The sequence below is a fragment of the Physcomitrium patens genome, chromosome 8 (genome assembly GCF_059467195.1).
Source record: "Physcomitrium patens ecotype Gransden chromosome 8, ASM5946719v1, whole genome shotgun sequence".
Classification (NCBI taxonomy): domain Eukaryota; kingdom Viridiplantae; phylum Streptophyta; class Bryopsida; order Funariales; family Funariaceae; genus Physcomitrium; species Physcomitrium patens.
In genome coordinates this window covers 10,937,958-10,955,211 of record NC_143417.1, presented here as the reverse complement: position 1 = coordinate 10,955,211, position 17,254 = coordinate 10,937,958, and the positions used below count along the sequence as shown (strand labels likewise).

The 17,254-nt window shown below is 40.6% G+C and overlaps 2 protein-coding genes across 4 annotated transcripts; one reads left to right on the top strand and one right to left on the bottom strand.

The window, feature by feature from the left end:
- The first annotated feature begins 427 nt into the window (after nucleotides 1-427).
- On the top strand, nucleotides 428-5,257 carry LOC112285284 (uncharacterized). 3 transcript variants are annotated; one of them, XM_024525964.3, is made up of 12 exons: nucleotides 428-671; nucleotides 1,327-1,492; nucleotides 1,875-1,913; nucleotides 2,210-2,333; nucleotides 2,551-2,612; nucleotides 2,744-2,811; nucleotides 2,904-2,953; nucleotides 3,063-3,132; nucleotides 3,248-3,371; nucleotides 3,690-3,806; nucleotides 3,959-4,076; nucleotides 4,382-5,257. In XM_024525964.3, exons 1-11 carry the CDS (start codon nucleotides 490-492, stop codon nucleotides 4,070-4,072), a joined length of 1,116 nt encoding a protein of 371 aa, XP_024381732.1. In that variant the 5' UTR covers nucleotides 428-489; the 3' UTR covers nucleotides 4,073-4,076; nucleotides 4,382-5,257. The 3 variants fall into 3 exon arrangements, with proteins under 3 accessions (XP_024381732.1, XP_024381731.1, XP_024381730.1); XM_024525963.3 differs by having other exon boundaries at nucleotides 4,375-5,257; XM_024525962.3 differs by lacking the exon at nucleotides 4,382-5,257 and having other exon boundaries at nucleotides 3,959-4,207.
- A 3,275-nt stretch (nucleotides 5,258-8,532) lies between these two features.
- LOC112285997 (uncharacterized) lies at nucleotides 8,533-16,513 on the bottom strand. Its single transcript, XM_024527455.3, has 5 exons — nucleotides 14,757-16,513; nucleotides 13,254-13,339; nucleotides 10,644-13,028; nucleotides 10,204-10,405; nucleotides 8,533-9,923 (listed from the first exon to the last, which is right to left on the bottom strand). Exons 1-5 carry the CDS (start codon nucleotides 14,917-14,919, stop codon nucleotides 9,127-9,129), a joined length of 3,633 nt encoding a protein of 1,210 aa, XP_024383223.1. The 5' UTR covers nucleotides 14,920-16,513; the 3' UTR covers nucleotides 8,533-9,126.
- Between the last annotated feature and the right edge of the window lie 741 nt (nucleotides 16,514-17,254).

Here is a 17,254-nt window from a genome sequence, read left to right as displayed (position 1 = left end):
AGTCAGTGAACCGTGAAATCTCACAACGTCGTTACAAAACTTCTCATTCATCTTCTTCTTCTTCTTCAGCTCCTCTTTTCTCATCTAAACCCACTCATGTTTGGTTGAAATGCCTGCTGGTTGGTATGCATTCTTCAGGTGTTTGTCAGGTTCGGCCTCATTCACAGCTGATTGAGTTAGCTGCTTCCGTCCATTGCAGGTTCTGCAGCAACACTAAGTCGCATTAGGGTTGAAATGGGTACACTGGAAGTTGAATGAGAGCCATCGACCGTGATGGGACTTGAAGGCGAGTTAAAGAGGAGATTTCGATAGGCTGTAGATGTCTCCAAATCCACGTAATTAATTTGCCTAGGTGGCATTTTCCAGCTCAGCGATATGGGTCTCTTGATTCATGAGTTTGAAGACGACAAGCAGCAATTGTCACTTTGAGAGCCTTGTCAAGAGATTGCAGGAGAGCGATGTTGAAGAATTGTAAGTAATTTAGCTTCAATGGCGTGCTCTGTCCTCCAGTTACACTCCGTGCTGTGCATTCAGCTGCAGAAACCATCGACGTTGCGAGAGAGTGTTGCTTCCAGGGGATTCGGTTTACGATGCAGCGCAGAATTTGGTCGGAATTGGCCGGATTCTGGCAAGCGTTCGAAATACCGTACTGGTTTGCAGCTCACGAAAAGGTGGGTTTTCGATTCGCACATCTCCTATCTGGCTTGAGAAATGTTGCAAATTGGGACATGCAATTTGAATTATCCTTCACATCCACTTGAAGGATATTTGATTTTACGACACGCCACAGCAGTTGGGTCTACGCACACTAAAGATCAATAGTTATTTCATTTCTCGACAGCGTTGCATCACTGCTAGATGCTTCTATCGAGTTCATACCTGAATTTTGTTCCAGTGCTTGAGGAAACTAATTGTTGGTAGTGATATAGTAGTCCTTAACTTGATTCAGCAACGATTTGTTTGGCTTTCTTTAACTTTGTAAGCAAGGACATAGTTGAAGAGGATGCAGTTACGTTGGCTTTGGGCAGGACTTGGACTTTTTGTCGAAGATTCATGTATAGGGTTAAGATTAGGGCTGCAATCAATTGATTATCCGATTGGATATTTGTCAATGAATGGGACAATGTAGGGATATGGAAGTGGGCAGAAAAACGTGGGGATGTAGACGTCTTTGCCGTATCACAAGTTGTCCATCTATTGAATGGCGTGGGGTGTTCACATGTTGTCCACAAATTTTGTTCGTCCCTGCACTGTAATATGTGAAGAATTCTTAGGAAGCAATGCTTAAGAACTGAAGAATAGTCATTGATATATTTGATGAAACAGGAGGGTTGCGAGGTCCATTGTAGCTCTCCGGAGTTCCGATGAGGGTAGCGAAAATGGAGTTCTACAGGTTGCTAAAGACAAGGAAGTGAGCGATTTAGCTCCCAAATCCAGCAGCGGTGGCAGTAGTTTCTTGACGATTCTCTGCCCCTTGCTCAAATTCCTTGGGGTAAGCTCTGGGTTTTATGCTAGGAATGCGTTTTAGAACCCAAGAAGTAATCTTAAACGACGTCAAAGTTGACACTTAACAAGTAATATCTTGTATCAAGTCAGTCAAGCCCATCCGTTTCCCCTTGCTTGAAGCCCTTCGAAACACGGGGCATTGGTGAAGGCCAATTTTGCTAGTCACTTGCAATTTTCCGTCATTTGATACCCTACTTGAAGAGATTAGCTCAGGAAGGTCCTTACCTGGGCGCTTTTAAGGAGTTCAAGATTCACTAACTTAATCATCAATATTACATTTATAATTTGATAGTTGAGGTTGCCAGTGGATGGTCATCTTGTGAAGCCTTTCATTTTACTATACTTGACTCAGATGTTCATGACTGTAGGGTGGGGATCCCTCTGCACCACGAAACACCTTTCTTGAGGTGCTCAATACGCCATTGAACCTTCAGTAAGTTAGGAATGTGTAAGTTGAGAGCGTCTGAAATTCTTACGAGATCACGTGCTTATAACTTTTTAGTCACATCCTTACTCTCTTGTATGAGTTTCTAGTCTTGTATCGTCTGTATGAATGATCTCCTTCGGCTTTCCTTTATTTCAAGGACATAGTAAACTGGAAAACTTGTTCAGGTTCAGATTCATTTTCAGTTCTCTTAATCTCCGTAAATTTGGTGAAATCTACTGGTAACTGTTCCTGTAAACAACTGGCCGTGTTTATTAGACAGCAACTACAGGAGTAGCGAGTATGGCAAGGTTACCATGGGGTTCGCAGGTTATTCCAGAGGCTGCAGCAGCACGCACTGCATCTGGGCAACCCCCTAAGCGCCTACAGCTTTATGAATTTGGTAAAACTTTAACGATTACAAATAACTTATAACAGTGATTCTCCACATCCGCTTCATAAAAAAATTCTCTATCTCATTTGATTGCTGCCGTTATGCTAGGGTTGAAGAATAATAATCTGAAAATGGGTTGCATGTAGCCGTAGACAACATGTGCGCTTATTCTTTAAGTCAATAATGCAAAGCGTTCACCCAACTGATGTTTGTACGTTTTCTGCAGAGGCGTGCCCATTTTGTCGCCGTGTGAGAGAAGCTCTCACTGAGCTTGACCTGACTGTAGAGGTATTTCAGAATTTTTTTCTGACATCAGTACACCCATTCTTTAAATGCGAACAAAGTTTAAGTTATTTGTATTTTTCTTTAATTCCGATTTGAAATTATAATTGAGCATTAATGTGAACCTCTTGGTGCAGGTCTTTCCCTGTCCTAAAGGGTCCCTGAGGCATAGGGAGTTCGTGCGTGCCACAGGCGGCAAAGATCAGTGCGTCAAACTTCTTAATTCTGTTCTTGATACTTATTATTTCATAATCTCATCTCTACTTATTTGATTTCAAATCTTTTATTTTTGTGCAGGTTTCCTTTCTTCTTGGATCCAAATACTGGAGTTTCTCTTTACGAGAGCTGTGAGCTTTCAACTTTTACTTGATGTCGTTGCTTTTTGCACCTTTGTAGAGGCACTTGTCACGCATTGTTTCATATTTGGGTTACATAATTTTGTCCGATGTACTGCAGCGGACATAGTACAGTATCTCTTCAACGAATATGGAGCAGGTGGACAGCCAACACCTGGACTACTAGAAAGGTGATACTTTTTTACTCAAGTCTTATTTCTTCCATATCTGCTGATCTAACACCATGTCATCTTGATTACTTCCATCCCTTGTTGAGGATTTAATTATTTACCTCTTTCTATACAGCACGCTTGTGACGGGGTGGGTGCCAACGTTAGTCAGAGCTGGTCGAGGAATGCAACTCTTTCATCGGGCGTCAGCGCAGCCTCCTGCAAAGATGCTCGAGCTTTACTCGTACGAAAATAATCAGGTATGTGACCCTCAATGGTGTCATGGCTAATTTAACACCAACAAGATTTGTTTTTTTGTAAAATGTTCTGAAATTTCCAGTCCAAGGGTGTAGCCGTGCACAACTACATAAAGTGATGAAGGAGTTCAAGGGTCAGAGTTAGTAAGAGCTTTAAAATTTTCGATGGTCTCATAACCAACATGTATTTCTTGAGGAATGGAAAATAGTTTTTACACTTGGATTCGAATTGGATAGGCTGGATTCCTTATTTCATGTGTAACTTATTCTCCTCAAAATTGTGGCTGCTAAAATCACACCATTTTTGTGGTGATTGACTAGTTTGCACGCCTAGTCCGGGAAGCTCTCTGCGAATTGGAGCTGCCTTATATCCTCCGAAATGCAGGAAAGGGTTCTTCAGAACGGCCTGCTCTGCTTCAATTGGCAGGTTCCACTCAAGTAGGTTACATGCCCACCACTTTCTGTCTTTTCATTGTACGCTTCAATTCTTGATAAGCTCCTAGTTCCTCTTTGATTTTCACAGGGATTGTGTTGTTCACTTTCTAATTAAGCTTACTATAGATTGTGTGACGGTTTGGATCCTTTCGCAGGTACCTTATTTGGTGGACCCAAACACAGGCATTAGCATGCCAGAATCCAAAGACATTATTGCTTATCTCTTCAAAACTTATGGATCGGACAGCTCAGAATTAGTTTCAGCATGATGGTGTACGAAAAACATTCTGATCTCTTGTCCATCATTGTATTTATTCATTCTAGTTGACTAATTCCAATTGGTGCCTTCATGCTTGAAAGGATAGCTTATGCACCACCACAGAAACTCAGATTTGGGTACTTCATTACACGCTTTACAATTTGAATTGCTGTTGGTCTCAATAGTTGATTCTACGAGCAGAGGATTTTGCCTTGCAGCTGGCTTTTGTCAATTTACAAGCTTTATTGTGAGGAGTGCCGCCGACTTATGAACTCAGTTTGCAATACAATCATTTTCTATTCATGGTTTTAGGTTTCAGGCAGGTAATGGCCTTCTTCAGTATCTGCGAACAAGATTTGGTGCGCACTCTTTCGGTGTTTGTAAAGCCCTGCGCATTCTGAGTTCGTTTGAACTTGGTAGCGCTCGTCAGTCACCCAAGTGGAGATGTAAGGAGATGTGAGGCGCCAGGCATATGCCTGAGGAGACGTGTAGAGGCTCTGCCCACTCGCGGTGTCATGGGTTCATGCGAGCTCATGGCTTTTGCATCGAACGCACCACAAGATACTTGTTTGCTTGGTATTGTAGTGAGAAATATGCAGCTACATCAGTGGGTATGAACGCCCATGAAGACTACTATAACTTCTAGTTGCAATCACATATCTGAAGACATCAATGACGGGGTAACCTGATACTCATGGGTTCTAGGTCGCCAGCTTGCTGTCACTGCAGCTCAATTGTTTGCCCTCATGGTCTCTCCGGGATTTCAGATTCTTTCCAATTCGATTTCGTGCGACTTTCCTCGGTTTTCTACTTGGTTGTTCACATATAGTCTTGTTCATGTAAGCGCCTGAGATAGAAGGTAGTGGACGTGATGCGTCCTGTTTGGTTTTTTTCTTTCTTCCTTTTTCCGACACAAATTGTAAGAACTTCTATTGCAGGAACGAGGAAGTGGACAGATTTGCAGATCTCTGGTCACTGCTAAAGATAGAGATAGAAAGGACTAAAGTTAGAGCGTTAATACCAGTTGTGTAGTTGCTTTGAGGTGGATTAAGTGTTGATGCAAAGAGATGCCGCTAGGAAAAAGAAAGAGATTTTCTCTCACATATTCTAAAACTTTTTGCATATTTTAAGTATGTTAATATTTTTTACTTTGTATCAATCTTTTTTGAATAAATCTCATATGTTTCTTTCATAATCTAGTAGTTTTAGCTAGATTTTGTACCAAAGTTTTTCTTAAAGATTGTAGTTAGATTTTTAAAGCCTTTTTGTTTATCTAAAAACAAAGACTAGTAAAAAAGTTAATTTTTTTGGTCTTTGATGGTAAAATGTCATATTTTTAAAGCTTGAAGAGTTGTAATTGGAGATTTTGAGATATTAAAGGACTATGATTAAAATTTCTAAGATAATTAAAATTTAAAATATAATACAACGGTTAATTTTTTAATACCATTATACAATTTGGGTTTATTAAATTTATTGTAGGTATCTACAACTTAAATTATTTGATTGTATTTTATATTCATAATCATTGTCTATTATTTAAAATAGCTTGGATATAAGACAAAGAGATGAAGAAGGCTTCTTGTTAGTTGTGAAGAAAAAAAAGCAAAAAACACAAGGAACACAAGATTGTTGGAGCATGGGAATATGTAGACTAGAAGAGATTGCTCTCATTGCCTGTGAAAAAGAGAACATGGGATTGTGGAGAAAGTGGAAACTCCAAAAATGTAGGAATGCGGAAGCATGGAAATGCTCAGTGGTTGGAACCTTAAAAATTTCTTTTGTATGATTCATCATAGAACGCAACCAATTCTATGCTTAGGAAATATTAGTGGACATAATTATAATTTCATTAAATTAAAATTTTATAGCATTTTTTTACCCAATGCCATGAGTTTTTGCTCTCTATAATTTATCTAGTCATAAATAAATTAGATTTTTTTCTTTTTAAAAAATTCTTTATTTCTATTAATTTTAAATATTAAATTATTAGATAAAGTATTTATTTTCTAGAAACCCAATCTAATTTATTTCCACCAAATGGTATAATAAGGCATATTATTTTTAATCTACCTAAACATATTTATATTTTAAGATAAATAATCTATTTCATTAAAGAATTAATTTTTTACGGTTAGTTTTTTAAAAAATTCTAAAAGTGATAATATAAAATTTATATTAATATTTACAAAGAATCCTATTTTTTTTCTTATTGAATGTAGAATAATCAAGATAAATGACCTCATATATAATAATAAATAGAAGAGTTCTTTTATAATTACAATATGCCACTAATTTTTACCACGTTTTTTATTTTCTAAAAATAGTTATCTATTAAATATATGATATCTTGCTAAAAACTTCTTACAATTCTTTTTTATAATAATTTAAACTCTAAATTTATTTGGTAGTAAGTCAAATTATATTGTAGCCAATTTAATTAAGCAAGTGAGGAAATGTTTTAAAGACTACCTTCTTTAAGACCACTTCAAATTTCTTACAAATTAGAAAGAAGCCTTGATCATTATAATTCCAAGCTTGTTTCCAAATGTTTGACTATTACTTTGTCTTTGACAAATGAAAAAAAAAAAAAAAAAAAAAAAAAAAAAAATCCCTGCAAATATAAAATCCATCATCATAGAAAATAGCCTATTTGACATGTTTATTAAGATGTGATAGGTATTGTGCTATAATAAGATATAAGACAAATATATTGCTATTTATCCTAATACTAAAACATTGGTGGTACAAGTTGTATAAAAATACCTACAAAAGATATTGCTAACTCACAGAGAGAAATTTATGGGAGCTTAGATCAAGTATGCTCTTCATTTAGGCCACATTATAATATCTTACATTGAAAAATGGTATGCAACAATGAAAGCATGGATGAATATCTTAATAAGAGATCTTTTTGTTGTCTATGGAAAACAAGAACATGCAAACTTTCAACATAAACATGCTATCATCCATGAAATTTTGAGATAAAAATCATACATCTTCATAAAATACAAAATAAATACTTTTGAGATAATGTACTAATAAGAGTGTCTCAATTTGCATTGAATGGTTACAAATCTTTATTTGTTATGTATTTTCAATTAGATTGTAAGATTTTAACCATCAAAATGCTTTAAGAAGTATTCAAGAAATACCATAAATCTTAATAATTTGATAATATGAATTTTTATACAAACATGTTAATAAAAACGTTCAACATATCTTATGTGCATACATTTAAAAAATTGATAGAGAGAAGCAAAGCTTGAAATAATGGACTTTTACCAACATTAGTAGCTATACATATCCATTCTTAATATCTCTAATTCCATCAAACAAAACAATTAAAAATAACAAATTTAGACCTAAGAGAGCTTTTGAGTGGAAGTGCAAAAAAAGACATAAGAACTTGCTCCATCATTAGCAAGTTAATATGAAGCAAGTAGTTGATCTATTAGATTTTAATGTTGTGAGTAGAATCTTTGATGTGATACAAATTTGTGCTCTTTGACAACTATCCAAAAGATCAATGTGTAAAGATCCTTTTAGATTCAAATTGGTGACAAGGAGAATAATCCAAAGTACAAAAAGTGTAGAAGTTGTAACCAAATTTGTACTCAAAATGTCCATATGTGTCTTGTTTATAGAGCCTCTCTAGTAAGTATGCAACATGCAATAGATGATATTGGTGTACAAAATCCAACACCAACAAATGATATTAGCAATAACACTTAGAAATGGGGGCAATTTAAGTAGGAATAACAAATTTAGTGGATGAGATTATATTTAAGAAGAAGAAAAATATTTTCTACACTTTTATGCATATAAATTGTCAATATTGTGGAGTGATGTCTTCTTAACATAGGGATAATGTTTTGCTACTAGTGTCCCTTTTATATTTAATAAAGAAAGACAGAGTTCTATATAAATAAAAATAATTATGTTGTTTGATCTTGTATTAGCAATAATTATGGGTAGATATTGTGGTGGTTCAAATGCAACAAATTACAAAATAACGAGATATTAATAACTTATTTGATAGAAGTTAAACAAAATCAACAAATCATAAATTACCAAAAGTAAACCACAAATTATAATGGAAATAAAAAAATTGAAGATGATTTAAAATTAGATAGGACAATGTTCTTATGGTTTTTTATTTATTAGATCCGAGTGTCTTGGATCTCTGTAGTGCATTTGATGTTACGGATGAAGTATTCTTGTCACCATTGTTATTGTACATATAGGCTGCATCGCATTTTGTGTCAAAACAGTTTTAATAAAAATAGTGGAGCTCCTTGCACTATGGATCGCACTGTGCATCCTGGTTAACACAAGTGGATTGTACATTTTATTTAGGTTCTAGTTGAGGACATCGTAGAAGCTGCTCAGGATTGTGAATTAGTCGACCTAAAGGTGGTTCATTACTTACAATTGATGCACATCACTCATACATGTGCTCAGGCAGAATTAATAAGATAAGGCTTGCATTATACAGGACTGTTTATATCATTGATACTTATCAGAATGAACAGAAGAAAGGTCGCTGGAAACTGTTTGCGAACCGGACTAGGCCCAGGCTTCATTGATCCCCTGCGCTATCTGATGACATCCACTGTATTGACAAGAAGCAGCTGCCTAAATAATTGAAATTGGGCTCATCGATAGACGTATTCAGAATCTCAACTACGATCTTAAAACCTCGTCAAATCGTCTGTTGTAATGAACAGAATACTTGCCGTCATGAACGTCGCTATGTACATGCGTCCCAATACGCTTAGCTGCATCTGCAGGGTAGCGGGGAAAAGACAGTCGCGACTGCTGAAGTGGACATAGAGTGGTGCATTCGTCTGCAGTACTCAGAATTCTTGGGACAGTGTGTAGCCCGAGTGTTTGAACTCTTTGCGTCGCATTGCTACTGACCATATGCAGAGAAGTGATGATTTAAATTTCCTCGTAAATTCTCTGCTTTCAAGCAATACCGAGCCTGATCTGTTGGAAGTTCCAATGGAACACCGAAAATCTGAATCCTCGGTATAGAAGCCTTCTGTGATATCTGCTACTTCACTTCACAGACTTCAAACTTAGCCTCATTAAATTTGAGGTCAGATCCTTGGCAACCTCTTCAATGATGCCTTCTAGCAGCGTGCGTTCAATGTCAAGGCCTATGTCAGCCACCTCTTCGCTGAAATCAACCCACCGGCCTTCAGGCACGTTCATATCATAGTCTATCAAATCGTCCAACACATTGCCAGCAATATCTTTCCAGTGACAGATCATTCTGTAGACTTCCTTCACCAGCAGCTCGCCTGAAATTGGTGATCGGAATTTAGATTTAGAGTGCATGTCGGGGAACATGGGTAGATCAACATAAAATGTAGAGGTTTTCATCCACGGCTCAACCGCCATGACCTCGTTTATAGAATCAAAGAGAAGCTTCCGCTCCGATCTTAAACCAGATCCCGGTCTCGGTGCATCCGGAAGGGTGCCCCACCGCTTGGACTCCATCAATATGCGTTCGTCCAGCTTGATACTTCCAAACTCCAGTCTGTCGAACAAGGATCGGTTCATTGGAGAATCAGCGGAGAACCATCTGCATTCCTCTCTGAGCAAATTAGCAGCATCCAAAACCTCTCTGACGTAGTTTAGCTCCTGCTGTGGATTTACTGGATCGATAGAGGGTGATTCTAATCCAATGCTTTTCACGTCAATGTTACGAAATCTGGAGATATCCAGAATCGCTTGCTTGATCTTCTCCGTCTCTACCATCTCCAACGAGGCCATCTCCGCAACTTTTGAAAGTGGGACATTTTCCTTAAATTTCTGGTTTTGTTCTTCATCATCGTCCGTATTCCGCGACCCTGTGTTTCATGCAAGAGAAACCAGGTACTAAATCAAATAATCTTAAACCCACTGCAATAGAGGAGACAATGGACGTTCTAAAGCAGCAGTGAGATTGACTGAACAACTGAGACCAACTTCCTCCAATGCCTATCTTGTCACCGACTGCGATTTGGTATTGATAGTAAAGAAAGTTAGATAAATTTGGCTCGCATTAAAATATCTAGTGAGTAGCGATTACACACACAATTCATCTGTCTGCATGACTCCAACAAAGTTGATGTTAGGACGCGAACTAACCAGAAAGGCTTGTAACGGCCAACGGACTCTCGTCAAGAAACGGATTCTCAAGAACAGACACAGGACTGGGTTGCCCACATTCTTCAACCCTCGAAACATCTGAGCGCAAGAAGCATTGTCCCTTCATCTCAAACTTCTTCAAAGCAGGGGGCGTCACCATGACATCCTCACTCCACCCAGTATTCACTGGAATATTTTGGATCTACACATGCACATCATGGATTCGTCATTACTTGAAGGAAAATATCAAGATATAGAAGGAAATTATTCAGTCATGCTCAAGCATCTCGTAACTGTACTGACCAACACGTCTGAGTGGGTTAGAGATAGCAGACTCATCAGTCTCGACTTTGAATCATCCCCTTTCCATTAACTATAGAAACGCTTGAAGGAAGAATCGAAGAATAGCAAGAAAACTCTCAAAATTTGGAAGAACTCACCTCGAGATGCTCGGGCGTGCCTCTCGTATCGCCATCAATACTATTGCTACAAACATCCAGCTTGGTCTCAGCTTCTTCATCATTTGACGGAGCTAAACTACTGTCCCTAGCCTCCGACAAACAGAAACTTCGTCGTCTACATGTCAATTCATGTGGGCGGTCCCCGGAAACAACTTCAAACATATCCTGATGGTTCCGTGAAGAGAAGAAAATCTTCTCATACTTGGCCATGGGACTATTTGGAAATGTCCCTGGGACTGGTCCGCATTCAGTAACAAAGACTTCGGGACTTACGGGACTTGTCACACAAGCAAAATCAGGGCTTGTAGATACAACAGGCATTAAAGCCCTTGTAAAGCTTTTTTCCAAGCCTCGCTCGACAGATAGGCAGTCTGACTGGTCACCTGGTGGTTCGAATCCCGGAAACTGATCCTCCACTGGTTGGATGGTCATTGCTAGGTCTGACGCCTCCCCATTTACCTCATTATCGTCCATCGGAAGCACAGGATATACATCATCAATTGATCTGAATTTGGCTTGCGGAAAAGAACTATCGAGATGTATCTGAGGTAGCGACAATATCGGTTCTGATGAAATCTTATGCAGCGAAGAATGTTGACTAGCCACCACTAGTGCAGTTTCCACCTTCTTCACACCCTCTTCAATATAAACCTTCTTGGTAGGCTTTGTATTCTTCTTGACATTACCATGAGAGCCAGGTTTGGCGGACGACACAGGAGATGGACCAGACACACTACTTGGCCTCCTCAACAAAGATCGCATCAAAGTGCTGTCTGTCCTCTTCATTACGAGAGCTTCCCCTTTGTCATTCCCTTCCTTGTCACCTCGCTTTCTACCGCTGAAGAGCATGCTGTAGCTAAAACCGGCACCTGTCGACTTGTCTTTCTTCGGTAATGAGGGTGACACGGACCTCTCTATCGGATGCTTATCAGAGGGAAAAACACGATTCCCTTGGCCGCCAACGTCCTTCTCCTGCTTCAAACTTCTGGTGCGAAAACGGATAGAACGAAAGCCACCACCAGACACAGACTTCTCTGGAGTGACCTTGTGCATGGATGGTGATGATCCTCGGTTGAGGTCGGCTTTGAAATCCGCCTTGATATCAGCTTTGGCATCAACATTTCCAACACGAGTGCAAGGAGTTGGTAATTCCACATCTACATCAGTGAGCTCACCCCGAGGTGGAGTAAAAGGAACCTTAGCATGAAATTGCGCCTCGGATTCTGCAGAGAAAGCATCAGACTCCTGTTTCTCCCTCTTCTTGTCCACACGGGACTCCCCTTGATCAATTTTCTCCAGATCAGTTTGGAACCCATGGGTTGCAGTCTCGCGAGAACCCAACATATGTCGGGGAGAACTTTCCACCCGTTTCAAATTTGAGACTTTGGTTCTATGGGTCTGCTGGGGGGACGTCGACTTAGCTGAAGCCACCAATCCCATCTCAAAACGCCTCCGACTAGCTTGGTCTTGTTTACATGATTCGTGGCGGCTTTTGGAACTCCGACTTCCAGAAGAGGCCACTTCTGCACCTGTGTGACCGCACTGCTCAGCCTTCTCACTCCTTGACAAATACTGGCTCCTCATCGACCTACCGGAGGAATTTGTCAGCCTACCACCTCGACCAGGACAGGATGTCAAGGCTCTCTTCTCAGACGACAAGCTTACGCCACTCTCACTTTGAGTGTCCCTGTGTGAATCTCTTGCCAAACAATATCTGCTCCTTGGGGAGGGTTGCATGCTGCTCACTGCGGCCTCCAATAGCCTCATCGTATTCTTACCTCCAAGCATTGCAGGGGACAGAATAGGTGTAGAATTGGAGCTGTGAGACTTTGAAGGTAGAATGGGAGAAGTACCTGTCTGCAGACGAGAAAGAAAGGGTTGCTTCACCAGGACCTTGGTGTCTTCCTGTGTAGATGAAATTTTTTTCTCTCCAGGTCGTGACGATCTCGGGGTTCTGGAGTCGCTATAAGGATGTACGTGCTCTACGTAATGACCTGACGATTTCTTCCTTTGAGATGCGGAAACTCGCGCGGGTTTCGAAGCTTGTGGCTTCTTCAGCAACCCTGGAAGTTTATCTTTCTGCGAATTTTTGGAGTGTTGAAACTCTTGGCGTAGAAGCTCTTGAAGTACCAGGGGTGAAGAATCTAATTGGTCACAAGCCAAACTGTTTTGGAGATACTGTGACTCAGATTTTGGTAACGGATGCGGCCCATCAGGCAGGGATTCAAGACCCATAAGACGAGCTATCACCCCAGGGACGCGTTTGCCGGTATCGTCCGACTTGACGGAAGCTGGACTTGGAAGAGAGCTTACTGTTGGCGTGGTTTTCAACGTTGGAGAAGCTTCATCTTTATCCTTATCGATCTACATGTGGAAGATTGTAATGCCTTCATAAAAAGACTGGAATAAAAAACCACGGATAATAGCTAATACTCAACATTACTACTAGAACATAATTCTTGCTAGTAATTGTACAGGTCGCGTACTTGTTATGAAACCCTGCGACATGTCCCCGCAACTGAGGCTGTCCATAGCGTAACGAAATAAGCGAGAAAGACACTTTCAAATTTCGTGGATCGACACGCTTACCAGTAATGGCTTCGAGATTGTGGGATTAGTGCGTTCAGCAAAGCTTCTATCTCCCCCAGCATAAAGTGATCCCGAGTTCGGCCTTTCTGTTTACACTCACTCAAGTAACCCTTGTTACTTTCAAGGTCTTCGAAATCCAAACATCATCGCACAAAACACATTCTGCAATGATCCGATGCACACAACCACCGAATTCCTGAAATTTCACTCCACAGCAACAACTTGCGATTCTATGTATGTCTTCACAACGAAGACTCTATGTAATCTTTTAAAATTTGAGAATCTTGTAAACGACCTCAAACACGAGTAATACTAAAGAATTAAAATGCAGCTACTCAGCGATGACTGAGTTGCGCAGAGAAATGAAATGAAGAAAAATTTGGACACTGTGAGCTATGAGTCGAAATCTCAGTCCGGAACATTTCCAGGCTCAAAACACATGTTCTATCCTCACCAAGCATTTCGCCGGGGCCGTCTACATAGGAGCCAACATTGACAACTATAGACATGATCATTTACTTCTCGCCACTCCCTCCATTTTCTGCTGCTCTTGAAAATTGGGTATACCTACTACCTAGACTTGGATGCCCGTTACTGTGCGGATTTAAAGGGAACCAACAAATAAAACTTTGGGTGTATTTAAAAAAAAACTACCAATCCGTATGATTAAGATACCAAGACTTTATCAAAGTGGACCGATCCTGAACGCACTCCTCCCAAAGAGTTGAAAAAGTAGACTTCCACAACCTAAACATCTTCGGTAACATTCTGGATCAAAACCAGTAATTTCAATGACAGTTGCCAGACTGCTCCCGTACACGGCGAGACAGGTGATGTTGATCGTGCACGAGAACCATCATCATTTGGCGAGGCTGGACGCAAACGAGACACCACATTTCATGACCTAGTATTGACACCAAATCGCTAATATTAGCTGTGGCGATCGAATGTTTATTGAAAACTTGATATGAATAGCGTCAACGGTCTGTTTGGTTGCAGCATGCCCATCATTTAATGCAAGCAGCTGACAATGCGTTCCGATACCCTAGCTGTTTACCGCATTCTCACTGGTGTAGATGCTAATATTAGTCACTTTTGAAGACATGTACAAACAAGGAAAGATTTTGAAGGAAATATTACATAAATTTATCCCAGAGTATCACAGTCGACCAGGGTGTCCGTGTGCACTAAGTTCATATGGACGGTCTTTTGATATGGCTCTTCAGCAAGGAACAGACCCCAAGTTTCTGCGTGAGCAGGCAAGAATAAAGTGCCTTCCTCATAGATAAATTTCCAGGACCTCAGTAAAGCTCCTCGAAGACTTCCAACACATACAATTCCGTTGAATGCCAGGGTGTGTTTCCGGGATACAAAGCATTTATCTGTAATGCAGTAGAAAGGAAGACTGATAGTCCCTCCAAACAGTATCTGTCAAGCTCCAAAGCCGAATAACTAGTGCTCGGAGGTGCAGCTAGGCCAAGACTTAGTATTAGCAGGACATACCTGCAGTGATTCGCTTGGTGGAGGAGAAGCGCTTGCTGGAGCTCCAGTCGAACAGATTGAAGAAAGCGCCCACGCAAGCTCCCACTCGAGGAGACTGCGCACCTGCGTGCTGAAAGGATGGCGTCCGCCTGTGGACCTCTGTGAGTTCATCCATCACCCTCATGCAGCCCCGCAGCGCAACGACGCCTTGCCAGTTGAATGCCAGTCCAATCGACTTGCTGGGGAGGATTAACCACCCCAGATTCCCTCGACACCAGACTAATCAATTTTTTTGAAGCTAACTGGTGGTTGTAATTTGCACCCCTTCTTATAGACAACTTAATGTAATTCCTTTGGGTTGTTTTCCTGAGGAAGATGATGACCCCGGCTTTGTTGCCTAGAGCCCTAACGATTTTGGGGAAGGTGAGGGCTTCGGTAAGAAACTTGCACAATTCAAAGGTTGGTTAGAGGGTGAAGACAAAAAAGCTGGTCGTGTGAGCACCACGCCACTACGGCAGTGTTATGTAGCTCATTTAATGTGTGTAGGAGATGCAGTACGGTGTGCATTTGACGCACCATGGCAGCACAGAACAGCGGACCAAACTGCCAATACCGCTGCAGAAAAAGCATTCCCAGTGTCGTTGGGTATAGTCCTCACAACTTCTGGGTTTGGGAGGAAATATGTTGGAAGACAAAAAAAATCTCCGTTGTCGAAGAAGCAAACTAGGATAAAAAAGATCTCCGTTGTCGAACAATCTGTACTAATTTGCGTAAGAATATGTAGAGAAGTGGTAGGTAAATTAGGCAATCGATTGGTCACTATGCAGTACAGTGAAAATGACCAAGAACCGCAAGAGAACTAAAGGCCTCCAAATTTGACACACAAGACAATACTGAGCTACTAACGACTATGGCTACACAGAAGATGGTCTAAACTTAATTTACACTCTCTAGACACATTTAATCCTCGGCAGTTGGACACCTACACCCCGCGTAAGTGAAGTTCGCTCTAACGCTTCACGGAACTCCAATGCGTCCCCAAGAGATAAGCAGCCAAATTTCACTAACACTAAAATTCTGAACGAGCTGGCAGTTAGTCGAAAGTGGCCTACAAATAAAGCGGTTCGAAACTACGAAAGGCCATAAAATTCCTCAACTCAGATGGCACAATGCGCACTAGTCTTTACAGCCTCATTGAGCTCTAAGTCTTCAGCGCTAAAGCTTCTTGAGCGCACGCTGGACAACGAATCCTCGAGAGCAACAAACACAGCAAACAAGTGGAGGAGACTGAAGAAAAGCCTAGGTAGCACTCCACAGCTAGTAAAATAACATATAACAGGCATCTAGTCGTCATAACCAGCAAAAACCAATCGTTGCAGGCTTCGGAAGGTCGCTCAAAGAGTTTCCCACACCCTAGCGCAAACTACTTCAAATGGCCACTCCAGTCAACTCTAACTCGGCACATATATCCTCCTCAAAGCAGTGACTAAAACAAGAAATTAAAGGAATCGCCAAGCAGCTCTGCAAAATATCTGCACACTGCTACTCTGCATACGTCGCAACGCACAGCTCCATGAGGGAGACTGTACAGATAGTGAAAGGAGGTGGTTCAACAAGCGATGGTCTCCAACACTGGAATATCGTGAAAGAGGAAGATTATTAGTAGAGAAATAAATCACAGCAGCTGCGAGTGGAGCTCGAATTTCTGCTAATTATTGATCAACAACACACACTGATTCTACCGCATTAGATCCCCTATCGCAGAAAAGCTCCCTGGTTCGGAGTACAATGGCGGACACGACGACTGCCGCAGTGAAGAGGGAGAGGCAGTTTGAACGAATCGACAACGGAATCACGGGCGGACTGGCTGGCGGGATCGCAGGGTCCCCTGGCCCGGCCCGGCCTCAAGCGGCTCCACGTTCCCCTGTCTCGTTCCTGACTCGTTCTGGCGGGAACTTGCGCGAGGAGGAGCCACTCCCGAGGCGGGGCAGGAAATTCATATTTTAAAAAAAAGAAGGACTGGCAAATGCCAAGCAATCGGACAAAACTAATAAACTCTTAATTATTTATTTATTAAAATAAAATCAGGCTGTATCATGGATTTTCAGAATACTATGCTTCGTTAGCAATCCAAATAGAAGTGAATGAGCCGTGTGTGTGTAAATATATATATATATATATATATATGTGTGTGTATATATGTGTTTTTAGGGAATTGTTAAATAGACCCAAATATTTACTAATCAACCCACACATCATCTTTGGTTGCAGATTCAACCATTTTTTCAAAGGTTTTCAACCGATACAGATCCAACAGTGGAGAATGTTTTGAGAATGATTAGGATGGGTGGGTTGATTTAGTAAATGCTTGAATCAATTTAACAATTCCCTTTATATATTAATATATATATATATATATATATATCAAAATACTGAAGACTTGAAAAAATCAAAATCGTAATAAAGAGGAGAGGAAGTCTTGGGCAATGGCAAAGAGTGTATTAGTCAACTGTTCCCAT

Coding starts and splice junctions, on each gene's coding strand:
- LOC112285284 (XM_024525964.3), top strand. CDS start 490: ATGGCGTGCTCTGTCCTCCAGTTACACTCCGTGCTGTGCATTCAGCTG. Junction 672..1,326: donor GGTTTGCAGCTCACGAAAAG/GTGGGTTTTCGA, acceptor TTGATGAAACAG/GAGGGTTGCGAGGTCCATTG. Junction 3,372..3,689: donor ACTCGTACGAAAATAATCAG/GTATGTGACCCT, acceptor GTGATTGACTAG/TTTGCACGCCTAGTCCGGGA.
- LOC112285997 (XM_024527455.3), bottom strand. CDS start 14,919: ATGAGGGTGATGGATGAACTCACAGAGGTCCACAGGCGGACGCCATCC. Junction 13,029..13,253: donor CAATCTCGAAGCCATTACTG/GTAAGCGTGTCG, acceptor TTCCACATGTAG/ATCGATAAGGATAAAGATGA. Junction 10,406..10,643: donor GCACGCCCGAGCATCTCGAG/GTGAGTTCTTCC, acceptor GTGCATGTGTAG/ATCCAAAATATTCCAGTGAA.